Source organism: Nothoprocta perdicaria, unplaced genomic scaffold (assembly GCF_003342845.1).
Source record: "Nothoprocta perdicaria isolate Ctin4 unplaced genomic scaffold, notPer1 scaffold_54, whole genome shotgun sequence".
Taxonomy (NCBI): Eukaryota; Metazoa; Chordata; class Aves; order Tinamiformes; family Tinamidae; genus Nothoprocta; species Nothoprocta perdicaria.
The window spans coordinates 1,998,097-2,013,141 of NW_020455799.1; the positions used below are offsets into that span (position 1 = coordinate 1,998,097).

At 37.2% G+C, this 15,045-nt stretch overlaps 1 protein-coding gene across 1 annotated transcript in view; it reads left to right on the forward strand.

Annotated features, from left to right (window-relative positions):
• USH2A (usherin) overlaps positions 1–15,045 on the forward strand; it is a 336,721-nt gene that overhangs the window by 126,426 nt on the left and 195,250 nt on the right. Inside the window, exons 29-30 of the mRNA XM_026048437.1 lie at positions 2,223–2,408; positions 14,176–14,289. Coding sequence (XP_025904222.1) covers positions 2,223–2,408; positions 14,176–14,289 — 300 coding nt within the window. The remainder of the gene's footprint in view (positions 1–2,222; positions 2,409–14,175; positions 14,290–15,045) is intronic.

Consider the following 15,045-nt stretch of genomic DNA (forward strand, 5'->3'; position numbering starts at 1 on the left):
ATCCTACTGGGACAATTTTGAGTAGTGTCATTTGGGTGGTATTTTTAAGAGATACAAAAATACTTGATGATTTAAATAGGTAACATATTAGTGTCTTATTTCAGCTACAAAGTGTTCAGATAAACATTTTCAAGATTCAAAGACAATTTCCAAATATATAATATATTATATAACTGTACAAGAGCAAAATTAAGATCTGTGATCCAAGCAGAACATGTACACATCTAACTATGTTGATACACGTACATCAAAACCTTTAATCACATTATATAGGCCTGTAAATCTGTGTCCATTTTATATATACATTTTCCTATGTATAACTTGATACAAAACAAGCATAGAGAAAGGAGTGACTGGGATAGCAGGAGCAGACTGTGGAAGATAAGAGTCAATGTAGCTGGTAGTCAGAAGAGATTTTGAAGTGATTTTTTCTTTCCATGCCTGCACATGGGAGGTGCCGTTCTCTTTGTAAACAGCCCATAGACTGTGTGTGAAAATGAAGTAATATTGAATAGCAAAGCAGAATGTGACTTGTGAAGAGTGTTTCAATGTAGGAGCGTAATACCTGCTGAGCCTCAAAGATTAGTGTTCTCATAAATCTTATGAAACAAATTTAATGGACGTTTCTTTTTCTGTTCAGTGTTTTTGCAAACCTTGTTGAGCCAGCAAGTCTTTCAAAATTTACAATTCTGCATATTTTATTTAGCCAACTTTTCCTCTTCTGTAAATTGAACCCCAATTGCGTTCCATCAATGCAGAGAGATATTCTGATGCGAGATATTAAATGTATGATCTTTCCAATTACATGGCATTTTAGGAAATGTCTCCATGATTGCTCTTAAAAAGGCAACACCTGCATAAATATTTGACTTGCAAATGCATTCTTATACAACTTAGTGTTGCTCTTTTGCATACCATCCAGAAGAGAGCAAATAGACATATAGTTTCATATCAACTCTTTGACCACGTTAAGTCCTGTGATTAATTTATATTTGCAAGCTGACCACAGCATTAAAAATGTACATGCTCACAATGGTTGGCAAATAACTGCACTGTTTAATTATTTTTGAGTTGGTTTTGTTGTGTCCCTTATGAGAAGACCATCTGCTATCCAGTACCATACCTTCCCTTGTGCTACACTTCAGAACTAATAAAATCAATATATTACTGTAGTAACTGAGCTTTCCTGGACTACCACATTCTTACTTTACAGAGGAATGGCAACTTTCAGATATATTTATACTTTGCATTCTGGTACTCTTACACAAAAAGCAGTTGCATTTGTATTTAATGAAGCTAAATAATAACATTAAAACAAACAAAAAAAAAAAAGGTTTTCTGATTGTGAGAAAACGCAAGCAATCCTCATCAGCAGGGCTCATGAGTCCACATGCCCTTACAGCAAACTCATCATCCATCATCCTGCCATCGTGTTCCTTGGGCTTTTCCCGTGCATCCCTTGTGCAGTCATCTGTGATGAAGTTGTTACTGGCCAGACCTTTGCTTGGTATAGCAATAGCTAATAAATAAAGGTTATGGGAAATGGGATGATCTTTTTTATTAGTGACTGTATGCATATATGAGCTTGGCTTTCCAGTTCTTTCAAATATCTTCATCTTCCCTTTCCTGTAATATGAAATGAAGAAGTAAAGGATTTTGCAAAAGGGCCCTACAAGCCTCTGTTTTGACCTGAGACAGCTGTGCTGCATTGTAGAAATATGAAAATAAATGAGCATGCTTAAAATTTTAGAAGCCTTTGAATTTTGTAAATAAAAATTCTCATTTTTAACTCAAGTTTCATTTCTGTGGTATTTTGTTGTAGAGATATTGAAGTGTGAAACCTTTCTGTGTTGCAACGCTGTCTTGTTTCATTCAGTTGCATCATTATAATGCCTGAAGTTGTTAGCCACATACAATCCACCTCCTCTTTTTATGAGTGATGCTTAGATATGTTTGATACATTAAATGTTTTTTGAAAACCTCAACAAGACAAGAAAGAATGTTATGTAGATGGAGTTTTGATGGTTTTGAAATATAGCTTAAACTGAATAGCTCAAGATGTGCAGTCATATTAAATCAATGCTGAAAAGTTACAACTCTAATAAATTGTATTTATGCTAATGGTTGAGTCTGATTTACTGCAGCCATTAAAAGTGAAGAATAGGGGCAATAGTCTCTTCAGAACTGCCATTTTCTCTATTTTCTATTTTATCCTTCTACAGTTCCACAAAATGTGCCAACTCCCTCAAGAGTTCACAGTATAAATGGTTACAGCATTGAGGTCACCTGGGACAAACCTGCTGGGGTCATAGGTGTAATTGAGAAGTACATTTTGAAAGCATATGAAGAGGATGGTCCCAGTGTACCCATCACTAGTGCAGAGCTTGCTGACACTGGGATGCTCACAGGTAAGTGTTGTTGAGTACGACTTTTTAGACGCATCTAATAAAACGAGATGCTTATAGTTGCTTTGACCTATAAAGTCTTATTTGAGTTGTAGGGAGCTTTTCTATTTTTGTGTATACACAGCATGTATAATATTTAGATGAAAGTATTTGATGTCAGCATCTACATACCTACCTCAGCACTGACTTCAAAGAACACTAGAATATAAGCTAAAATTCAAATACTAAAAAGTAATTTTTTAACCATTTCTTTTCCAATCTGTTGCGGAATTTAGAATTTGTTTGTTCTGTTTGTTTTTTGCCTGGCATAAGTAATTTTTTTCATATGTGTTTTGCATCCACTTCACCTAAGTGACCTCTGAAGATGGGTCACTGAATGCGAGTCCCATAATAAGTGTATTCACTGTCATAGTCAATGCACTTGATGAACTTTAAGCATATAAACTTTATTGATGAAGCAGCAACCAGTATTCATTTATGTTAGTAAAATGCTTTGCTTCATAACACTGGAATCTGCAAGTAAGTTAGTATTGAAAGAAAAGCTTTTAGGGGCTTGCGTTTGTATGAGGGCATTGTCACTGTTGAGCTAGGGATGGTGAATCCATAGCCTTTGGAACCACTGAAATTGAGAGGAAATTTTGGAGTTTGCATCATTTTACCTGTAGAAGGTGAGTGGTTTTAGGAAGATGTTTGTAGACTTTTCTACAATGCACAGAACTTCTTGGGACAAGTTTTCCTGGCAGGACAGTTTCTTCTGGCTTTGTTCTCTGTCAACAAAGTCTCTTGCTACTACACAGTGGCTATGAGAAGAGAACATGTTACAGGTAACAGTCTGAATTATGAAACATGATGACTAAAGGGGACAATAGTAAAAAATTCTTAATTTATTATATCAAAATGTAACCAATGGATTTGTTTATGTACTCTCCAAATATAATTTTAATTCATCTTGATTTAAAAAGTGCAAATAACATAATGCTCAAGGCTGTTGGCTTGGTTTGGCTTAGCTTCAGCCTAAACCTGAACATTCTTACCTTCTTAGAATGTGCCTTTACCTTCAGGCAGTTTATTACTGCAGTCTTCCTAAAGCCCATTTCTATGTGCTTAGCATTTTTGCAAAAATATACGCATTTTGTGTTTTTTCATTCCCATAATGTATTTGTGTATCTTCAAGAGAAAACATTTTATTTTATAGATTTTTGAATTCATGTATATTTCTGAGAAATGTACTTAATCTACCAAACCCTCATGGACTTTTTTTTTATTTTTTATTTTTTTATTACTATGCTAAGTGAGGAATATGCTTTATCTGTGCTGTAAAGCAATGCAAATTGTATTAGTAGAAATTAAAGAGCATATTAGAAGCATATGAATTAGGTAACATGTTCACAGCTGATGTCCAGAATTGAAACTTCATTTCTATTGGTCCCATGCGATAACTCTGTGTGAGGGCTATCAAAAACTCTGCATCAGGCTGTATAAGCAAGAGGTATTTGCAGATAGCTTTTGTGAGACAGAAAAATGAAACATTTCTTTGCATTAAAAGGAAATAGAAAATGAATCACAGATCTTAATCTGTTATAGTGGGTAACTGCTGAATGCTGCAAAGTAAAATGATCCTGAGAACGTTAGAAGGACTATATGAGTTTTGACCAAGGGACTGTTTCAACTGTTTTCCTCTCTGATAGTGTCAAACTGGAGATGGTTAGGAACAAAATATAAGGAATGTGTAGAAGGTGTAGGATAAGTCTTCGTTTTAATACAATTTCAGTTGATAATTTATGGAAATCCTGAGCTGAAATGGGACTGTGGTACATAATGGTCTGTGGTAGAGTTGTCTTTCCTTTTTTTTTTCTTCTCTTTATGCTTCTGGGACCTGAAGCATGCTATGGGAAGAAATTTTTCCAGTTTTATGTGTGTGAAAATAGTTGTTCTTTTGTTGTTGTTTTTCAGCTTATGCCCAATACTTTAGTTGTGCATTGACTGATTTCTGCATTTTATGAAATATATAATTCAGGTCATTATACTGAGGTCATAGTTAAGCTAAATGAAAAGTATTTCTGCTAAACCATTGATGGATTTCAACACAACCTACGCAGATGGACCCATCTGTGGACTTTGGGAGTAATTCCCCACAAATGTGTGCATTGTTACAGAGAAGTGGAAAGTGGTAAATCAATACTGATTTTTGAAGGCAGTCAGAGGTTGTCCTCATGAGCAGATTTGCAATGTGTGGCGGGTGAGCCCACAAGTTTATTTAGATTCACTCTGAGGGCTGGGAAAAGGATGCCTGCTGCGGTGTCTGAGAACCTGTATGCCCAGGCAGGTTAGCTTGTCGTGTTTGGACACGGACTGGAAAGCAACTGTGCAACTGGAAAGCACGTGATGTGGAAGGGCAGCAAGGAGTGTTTTAGTCATGTAGTATAGATGCAGCAATTGTGATTTTGCTGCAGGTAACGTAGTCGATAAGAGAGACGATAGGTAGTCATGAATACAAACTTCTCTATACCATGATATAGCACATGCTATATAAACTGCAATTTATCTGCAAATATTTGTGTTTAACTCATGAATGCAGTGACTCTTATGTGATCCTAAAAGCAAGTTAAAAGTGAAAAATGAACATTATGTGGGCCAGAAAGCCTCATAACTAATTTTGCAAGTGCTAAACAAGTGTAAGCAATATTCAAATGAGCGTAAGCAATAGAGTAGGTGCTGGAAAGTGTTTTTCTCAAAACAGACAATTACTAACCTTGTACGTATACTACGGTCTGTTGGAGAATTAGCCTGTTGGGAAAGAATACAAGTCTTAGAACATACTCATTTTCATCAGGATGTGAAACAGGTCGGCATGGAAAACTCTATAATTTGCTGACATGATCTGGTGGTTGGAGATTCTGAAGTGAGTCTCAAATGCTGTACTGTATAATGGGATCTTCTGTAGTGCAAGCGGGTAAGAAATGTGACTAGATGCTTAAAACTTGGCATTGCTGTGGGGAATTATTTTCCTCTTAATTTGTTAACAGAAAGAGGCTGTAAATCCTGTAACTGTAAATACCCTTAAAGAGTATTTGAAATCCTGCTGATGGAGTAAGGACCACTAATTAGCCCTTCACTACCATTAATGGCCTATAGTCCAGAAAGCCTTGCAGAAAGGCTAGGGATGGAGCTGTATTTAAATGTCTATTTTAAAACACAGCATATTTGCTCACTATGGAGAAAATACATGAAAGCCCTTGGAAGACCTTCCTCTCCACCTTAACTGAATGGTATTTTTTCGCCAGCCCCCTTCCCTCCTGTAGCTACAGAAAGGGCTGCATCTCTCTTCTATTTCTTGGTGTAAAATCCTTGTACATTCAAAGAAACCAATCTCTGTACCTTCTAGCAAGCCAAAACTTTTCAAATAGTGCCTGACTAGCAAGTATGTTCTTGTGGCTTAACCAGTATTGTTCTGTGAGTGATCAGTATTCATTTTCAAGCCTCTCCACAGTCTGACAGACTCTTACGCAACTCATTGCTGTGACCAGCTGTTAGATGTTTTACTTAATATTCATTTCTGTGCTTTCCTCCTCACTGGTATGTGGGGGAAATGCCCCTAGCTTTGCTTTGAAGTTAAACCTTGGGTATCCTTCCTTTCCCTCCTTTAAAATTTTCCTTCCCTGTTAGCCTAGACTACACTTAAGCAGCTGCTAGCAAATTTATTTAAGGGCACTGACATTCCCCTTTATCTTATTTTTTCCTCATGCCTTTTTATATCTGTCTGTTGTGTGTTGTTTTATGCTTAGACTATAAATTCTTTTGAACGATTCCCATGATCTGTTCTGTGCAGCAAGGTCCTAAGTCATAACTTCAGCACGGTAACAAAAAAGTATTAACAGCATCATCCGTTCCCCAGGAGCCTGTTTTGTGTCTCAAATTCAAAACAACCTGCTGCACCTCTATCAAGGTAAAGTAGCTAAGTATTTAAAGCAATAAAATATATAAGGTAAAGCAAAATTTTAATTGATTGTAATCATGCAGTCCCAAATGCTTGTATCTGTCTCCTCAGAAACAAAAATCCTTTAAAATCTGACTTTTGTCATCTTCAAAATCACAAACATTTTTAATTTTAATTAAAAAAACCACTTTCCTATTAAGAAGGAATACTCAGTATTTCTCCAGTAATTTCATCATCTTTTTCATATGTTCTGTGAAATGATCCTTTGTTTCAGTGGTTCCTTTGGCTGCAAGCTGCCTTCTGTGCCTAAGCAGTAAAGGCTGCATTCAAATGATGATCAAAACTTTTAGTTTTGTGAACGAGTTTTGAGAAAAGCCATGTCACTACAGGTCTTTCAATATATGGAGGGAAAACAGCAAGGGGCTTATTGCTCAGCCTTTAGGCTTGTTTAATGTGTCTTGGTAAGCTTTACTATTGGAAGATTAATCTAGCAAGGTGATCATGTCTTATCAATTAGTGCTCATCTCAAAAACATTTCATAGTGTGATGCACAAAATAGCTCATGAGAAAAATCTTCACTAGGCGAGATCTTTGTAAATCTTAACTTCTCTTTGTGTTCGTCTTGACTTGCACGTTTGAATCAGTCTTCACATACTCTGTGCAGTGCTGTACTACTTGTTTTGACCAAGGGTTCCTTGCTCCAACTCAGGCTTCAGATAAAAGTAAGCTTTTATCTATCCACACAAAAATGCTTCTATTATCAAACCCCTACTTTATATTTCCTGTCATCCTCATATAATTCAGAGGGTTCACGGGAAATTTTAGCAGCTCCCAATTACAGGCAACAAAGAAAACTAGTGAAAACTGCAAATAGTAATTAAAATATTCTGCAAAAGAATGTACATATTTGTATATTTGGTATTCCTAAAACATTCCTCTTTTACTTCAGTACTACTGCTGTAGCTCATCCTGCCTGCTGCAGGCCATTACTGCAGTAGCCAGGTGTTGATGATGTGACTGCACATGTGATAATGAGAAAATTGTTGTCAGTGGTTTTCCTTCCAAATGTCCACGATCACTGTTCCAGCCTTCCCTTGACATGTGTTTATAATTACTTTTCACCTTTTAGTCTTTTATGCTCTGCAGATGAATATCTCAGGAAAAGTTAATTTAATGATTTAATATGGTTAATCAAAGTGGTTAGCAGACGCCTCGGCTTTGAAAGTACTCTAGCTAGGTCTACTCTCAGAAGAGAAAATTAAGCCTCCTGCCTGTGACTGATAGATCTGGGCTTGCCTTCTGGGGCTGCACGGTAAAGGAGAACTCTGCTAGAATGGCAAATGCCTCTGAGAACCAGGTGGGAGCATCTCTGTCTAATTGAAACGAGGAGGGAGGCTACAGTGGGGGCTGGAATGAGCAGTCTGGATGGGCTGCACCTGTGGCATAAACCTGTGTCCCAGCGAGGGGACTGGTGCCACACAGGATATGAGCCCGCACGGAGCAGCCCTCACAGCTGGAGCAGGTGAATGGGGCAAGGGGGTGACAGCAGTGAGGCCTAGTGATGGTCCAGCCATCAGCAGGTGGAAGGAAGGCACCAAGCAGAGCCTGAGGTCAGTCTGGGAGATGCAAACAAGGTTTGGGCCTTGGGGCAGGCAGCAGTTCCCCTGGGAGGTAGGGCTGAGCTGGCGCTCCCGGCCCCTGAGTGGAGGGGCTGGAGGGACAGCCCCAGGGGACACTGGCCAGGGCCATTAAGGTCAGTGCCTCCGCTCTGAGGTCCTGGCAAGTTCTGTCTCGTGGAGGCTGTGCATGGCTGTGTTTTCCAGGTATGTTCAAATCAGGAATCTTCCATTCCAAATAACTTCATTTTTGGAAACTTTGTCTTAGGAAACAGTGCATCAGAAGGCAAATGCTTAAAAAAATTGTAGGTAAACATTAAAAAGGGTTGGAGGCTCTGCATGAACATTTAGGGTGCTTTGATCTACATGGAATGTGTTAATGATTTACCAAAGCCAGGTAGTTAGTTTGCTCCTTGAAACTATTAATAAATTATCTGGTATTTTCTTTTCATGTGTTTCAGAATACTTCAGATCTCTCTGTTTACACAGGCATTTTACACTCAATGCTATCCTCYAGCCAATGCTATGCTCCAGTCGATGAAACTTTGGTAAATTTGCAGAAGAGAATTACAATCTGATTAATATAAAAGTAGGACCTAGGACCGGAGAGGAGAGAGCTGTTCAATCTGTATTTTGAGTTGTGGCAAATTTTTAATGATCCAAAGCATTTTATAAATACATACATGCAAAGTACTAACCAGGTCTTGCATATTTAATTTATATCTACTCACAGCTAACATCTGAAACTATGCTTGAAATTATAAAAGCAGGTACTTCCTATGAAAATTCTTACCTTCATGAGGTGATGTTCTCAAGTTGTTGCTTCATCAGTTGCTTGGACCATGTTTAAGTAAAAGAGCCATTATCAATTTCAGCTTAATGTAAATTCTCTGATTAAATACACCTGAACACTTTGCATCAACCTGTAGTTACATACTAATATTCTTTTTACTAAAAAAGAAATCACGTTTTGCTCCTTAAGGCAGTCAGGGAGGTGTTCTATGTTATAAGGAATGTAACAGCCCTTCTTGAAGTACTGCAGCATGAATTGCACCTTCAAGGACGCTGGTGCTTGTGCATGGTTGCCTATGGAAATCTGCTGTTTGAAAAGACATTTTCTCACCCAGGGAGATCCAGCAACCAGACTAAATCCAGTATTTTTTTTCCTAATGAACCAAGGAGTTGCAACAGGTACTGCCTTAATTTTTCAAAATGTTATGACTCATACTGTGCTTGTGGTAGAAGGTGCATTAAAAATACAGATGTATGTGACAGATTGATATGCACAGCCTTTCAGCCCAGAAATGCATATGCAGAAGACACATGTACTTAAGCAGTTTTTGCTACAATCTGTTGAAAACACAAAGTCTGTTGAGGACTTCCTTTTCTAGTCAGTGAACTGTGATGAAATGTAGCGTAGCAGTGATGCATCTCGACACACAAGTGACTTTGTTAGACAGATGCTGCATGACCTCAGGCATTCAAGTTGGCTTTGAATTTGGGGGAAGGGGATGTCTGGTAATTTTTGTAAGTGCTTAGACAAGAATTAAGGCATATCTCTAATGTCAAATATGGCAACGTGTGTACTGCAGAACAGGTCCTTATAAGGTAGAGAAATAGAGGGGAAAATGCAAAAATCTGGCAAAGAAATGATCTTTCAAGTTCCTTTGCAAAAAGTACATTCAGCTTATGGAACAAATAGTACTTCTGTGGTTAGCTCTGCTGCTGGCTTTGGGAATCTTAATGTTCGTTGGTAATCCTGGTAGGGCTGAGTTTTCGGGCTGTGTGAGAAAAGTGCCTAATTATGATTAAAATAAGCTAAATTTAACTTTTTAAAATGCTGATTTACTTCTCAAAATTCTATTCTTCCACTATCCTGATTGAATACTTTTTTTTTTTTTGTAGGTGAGGAAAAGAACTGTAATATTTGTGTTGCAGCTATAAGAGTAAATGGTCTTTTATGCGAGTTGTGTGTATGGGTGAGCGGGTTTTGATTTGTTTTTATGGGAAGGCTCCTTTAATAAATGTGTTTTTAAAACACACCTCAATTTATATTTGTGGTGCAATCCATTATGCAGAATAAAAGCTATATCAGTTATCATAATGTGTGTTTTCATCTGTGGAGACCCAGAGGTCAACTGGAGGAAAAAAACAGGACAGAGAAGCTTGAGAAAGAGAACCAAGTATTTTCATGAAGTTCCTTTAGATAAGGAAATTACTCAAATGGTATCATTCATTGCCTTGCAATATGCTTAAAAATATTTATGAACACCTTATTAACCTGCATATGTTACGGCAAAACTTTTTGTTTCCTTGTTGAAAAATGTGTGCAGGGGAGTTGGACTGGATGACCCCTGAGGTCCCTTCCAACCTTAAGCATTCTATGATTCTATGATTATTTTCCACTCAAAATCTGCTAAAGTATTAGACTATGGCTGATTTATCCGAAAGTATAAGAACTCCCTTTTAGATTACTGAAGAATGTTTTTTTGTTTTAGGGACAAATGAATGGTAAAAGCTATATATTTAATCCTTTTTGTATACTTCATGCATTACATGAATGGATTGGAAGTAGAGACACAACTAGCTCTGTCAACCCATCCATTTTACCGCCAATCCATTGTTGACTCTCTTCCACCAGTGTTTTCATCCCTTATCCGCAGGAATAAGCCTGGTGTTTTCACTAGTTGGAAATGACTCTAAAATTTAGCTTTAAATATTACAAGTAATTAAAGATCATTTAAATAAAATATAGAAAATTAAATACTAGCTTTGCATATAGAGAGGGTTTAATGTTCTAGATGTGATTCCAGATCGCTCTTTCAGACTGTTAACTTTACATTCAAATTTAACAAATGACATTATTCAGTTTCATGGGGTCACTGTGTCAAAATGTCTGTGTTAGAACTTAAATTTATTTCCAAAGGTTCTTTAAGTGGGCAGATAGGAGTGGTGTGTTAGGATGATTTACATTCTCTGATTCCCCATGCAGATTTTAGGGCTTGCAATGTGGTCTGTGATGTAAATTTTAAGTCTAGATGGATTCAGCTGCTCTGTAGTGGCATATTGAATGAATGGGACCCACATCCCAAGTAGGGAAGGCTGACCGTACTCTTAAATATTGATGTGTCCTTCCTTTTCTATCTCCTCATCAAAGCAACATTTTATCTGCCTCTTACCTCTTAACTCTAGTAGAATATATGCACATGTGGCTGTGGCTGAATTTTGCTCCATTATCATCCTTTCTTGGAAAGCCTTATGGCCTCTTATCAGGTCATTAGTTATTGGCTATAAGCACGAGATGCCAATCAGAGTGCACAACTCAAAGAGTAAGAAAAAACATTTTAAAAATGTTGCTCCTCTTGATCGGCTCATAGGCCTTTTTTTTAATGGCAAAATTTATTTTGCTGTGCTATAAATTAATGCACGTGTATCAGTGATCTTTGCTATGGGACTGCTGACTTTGTACTCTAGATAGTCAGGCTCTGAGTGTAAATTGCACTGACTGACTAAAGTGCAGAGGAAATGAGTGGGTAATGAGAGCAGAGCAGCCAGTTCTTTAATTGAATTAAAAGCTGGTTGACACCAATGCAGACACCTGTCCAATTACAGACAGGCCAAGGTGTTTACCATTGCTGTACAAGCGATTTGAAGATGACAGAAATCTTTCCGCCCACAGATTAACATAATGAAGGAGAACAGATTACAGTGGATGCCGGCCAAACAGATAGGTTGGCAGCTGAGAAAAAAAGTAGTTTGCTGAAGTATGTAAATAAAATCTGTGCACTTTCTCTTGCCTACCTATGCAGCACATCTGTTTCTTTGTTGAGAAAATATAGTGCGGACTGTGTGTGTGTGTGTGTGTGTGCGAATGAAAGATATTAATTGTGAAATAAAACATTTGCAGTTGCTGCCTTTGCTGAATACTTTTTTTTAAGCAAAAGATACTTCATGTTTCAAAAGCGTTTTTCCCTTAACATTCTCACTGTCCTTCACAAGCCTACTAGATATCAGTGTAAAAACCTATTGCATTGCAGATGTATCATGTAAAATCTTTGTCAGCAGTAAAAAGCACAGCCTAGCAGCCCAACTCAAAACCTTATAGTGCTATGGGAGTCTTTCTGGATACGTACTGCTGGCTCCCAGTGCCTGAAGCCATTGGTGACCCCACCAAATGTCTTCCATCTGAACAGGCAAGGAACATTAATTCACTGCTTCTTGAGAAAAGAAGGCTACAGGTGCTAAATGCACAAATAAAACTAAATTGCATCCTGAAGCATAGCAGAGTGAACAGTGAGCTAGCATTTATACTATACCATGTTTCTCTTAAGCAAGAGCTGGAGAGTGTCATAGTTAGAGGATTTCATTTCTGGAAGTGTTTATTTGCTGAAGGTAGCTCAAATAATACCTTTTATGCTTCTCCATATTTAACCCTTTATGATCAAGAAATAAGTCTTTTATCTTAAGGCTTAAGCAGATTCCAGTAATCCTGCTTTACAGGGATCCTAACATGTAAAGACATCATAATTTTCTATTTATGCGTATTGAATGCTCTTAAAAATATTTGCCTTCTGTCCCCAAAAGATTATAGGCAAGTTTGCTTGGGTAATGTCTGACACAGCCTTTTTATTCCACCCTGTAATATTTACATTAGCTTGTAAGACAGTAGTATAGCTTTCTAGCATTAATGGAGGATTTGCAAAATCAAAAACTTTGCTACAGTGAGTTAATTCTGAACAACATTTTTGCTTCAGCACAACTACACTCTAGTGACTGTTACTTCTGATTATCTCTTCACGTGTAGGAAAATTCAAAGATGTAGTCAATGTCCACTTTCCAAGAGGACATAGTTAACATGAACCTCATTTTCCATATGAATACACTTCTTAGAAAGATATTTGGATTTACTTTGGTCCTGCTCAGAAAAATAATATAATAATGCTACATCAAATTCTCAAGACTGTTTTTGTGGATTATAAGGGGAAAAGGACTTCTACTTAAAGCCAACAGTGTGTTGTACTGCCTAGTAAGTCACTGAAAAGTGGATTGCTTTCCTCTTCCTGTTTGTGTTCCGAAGGACTTTGCACCATCATTGTGCTAAGGGACATTTGGCCTGATTTACGGTTCTCTAAAGTGCCAGTTGTTCTGAAGCTCTTTATGCAATGACATAGTTTTGTGGCATTCCAGTATGGGACAGTTCTTAAATAACATAGTTTGCAGCATAAATATATATATTTAATATATATTTTAATATTTAATTAAGCAGGCTCTTTTACTAAAAGTCATATAGTAGAGGTGAGAACACGGTTCAAAATGAAATTTGAAATGAATAGACCTTCTTTTAAATTACCTCTGCTTTTTCATTTCATATTGTCTCTATTGTATGTTATTGTCTAACTTACTTTGAAATAGGTGTTTTTGAAAATTACTGCATAGAAGTTAATGCATTTATAATTTTTTCCATATATTTCACTCTGATACACTGTTTATTTTTAAGTGATTGGGAGCAATGTGTTGTATTTGTTTCTGAGGTATTTTTCATAATTAATTTTGATGGCATCGATGTGTCAGAATGACCATTTATCCTTCTTGACCCTGGGACTGAAACCAAACTCGTGGGGCATGTAGCTAATCTGTTTGTGGGAATCCAGTACCTCTTCGCTAATAGCAGCAGGCCCTGAAAAAGCACAAGATCACAAACCTTTTTTTCCTTTTAAATCTCTGGGTATTATTATCTGAATTAGGTGACTGTGGTAGTTTAGCAAGCATGTGTCTTATACAGTGCTGCTAAAGTAGAGGAATGCAAGTGGGATGTTTCATACACAGGAGAGATTTTAGTTTATGAAGGARTAGGGGTAGCAGTGTGGAGGCTCTGGCAGAGAGTGAGAATTTCTTGAAAAGGCAAAATGTGTACCAGAATTAATTTGATGAGAGGGGGGGCTGTGAAAAAATGTGACCTAGTTATTAAGATATGCACCTTAATATAGTGGAGAACTGAAGATCTGAATTAGTAGTATATTGAATGTTATACCAATTTATTTTTCAAAATCTAAGTCGTGGCATACTGGCTATGAAAACTTAAATTATTTTTCTTTTGCATCCAGGATAGTGGAAGCAGGTTATGAAAATTTTAGTTTTTTCCTTGTGTCTTTGTACGCACATATAACAATCTATACACTGTATGACATGTGTAACATCTTGCTTTCCTCTGTTGCAGGCGTATTGACAGGCTTGCATCCCTTCACAAACTATGCTGTAACCCTAACTGCTTGCACTTTGGCTGGCTGCACTGAGAGCTTGCATGCATTGAACATCTCCACTCCACAAGAAGGTAAAGTAATTTCAAAGGTCTTGACTTCCACATTTCAGTCATGAATAATAAAACAGGAGAAGAGCTAAATGCTGCAAAGCCATTTGCTGGAAAACCCCAACCTAATTTGATGACAAAGTGCATTGCCAGGCCATAATTGCTCCATTTTTTGGGGGGGTGTGAAAATGAATCAAACTCCATACCCTTTAATGACATGCATCTTTAATAGCTGTAATGCAGATTAATGGGCTTTTTAATTGCTGTTACATTGTTCATGCAAGAGCCTTGTCATTAATATGAAGCATCTGAAAGATTAATGAAAGCTTCTTCATTTTACTATGGCTCAGAAGTAAATCTAGAGACAGTCTGACTAAAAAGAATTGATTGTATGGCACAGTATGAAATTGAGAATCAAACGGTTGATTTCTGTGGTTTCTGTTAACTGCTAAACACCAGCGATAGGCAACAATTATTTCAGTGTGATGAAATCTCCAAATACCAATTGAGTTATTTATTAATCGTGGTACATATTTTCTGTTCTTTTGTAAACTGTTTTATGTTTACGTTGTGCTCAAATTTAAACTAGTATTTTCTAAGCTTAACTTTAACTCTAAAGCAGGAAGAAAGAGAAAATACTTTATGGTTTGGGGGATTAAAGGGTATAAGTAATACACATCGATTACTGGAGGAGCTATTGCCTAAAGATCTGTAGCCTATACAACTCCCTTCTCAGGTAAAGTCCAAGTCAAGTTCTCTTCTTGGTCACACCACTCCAAA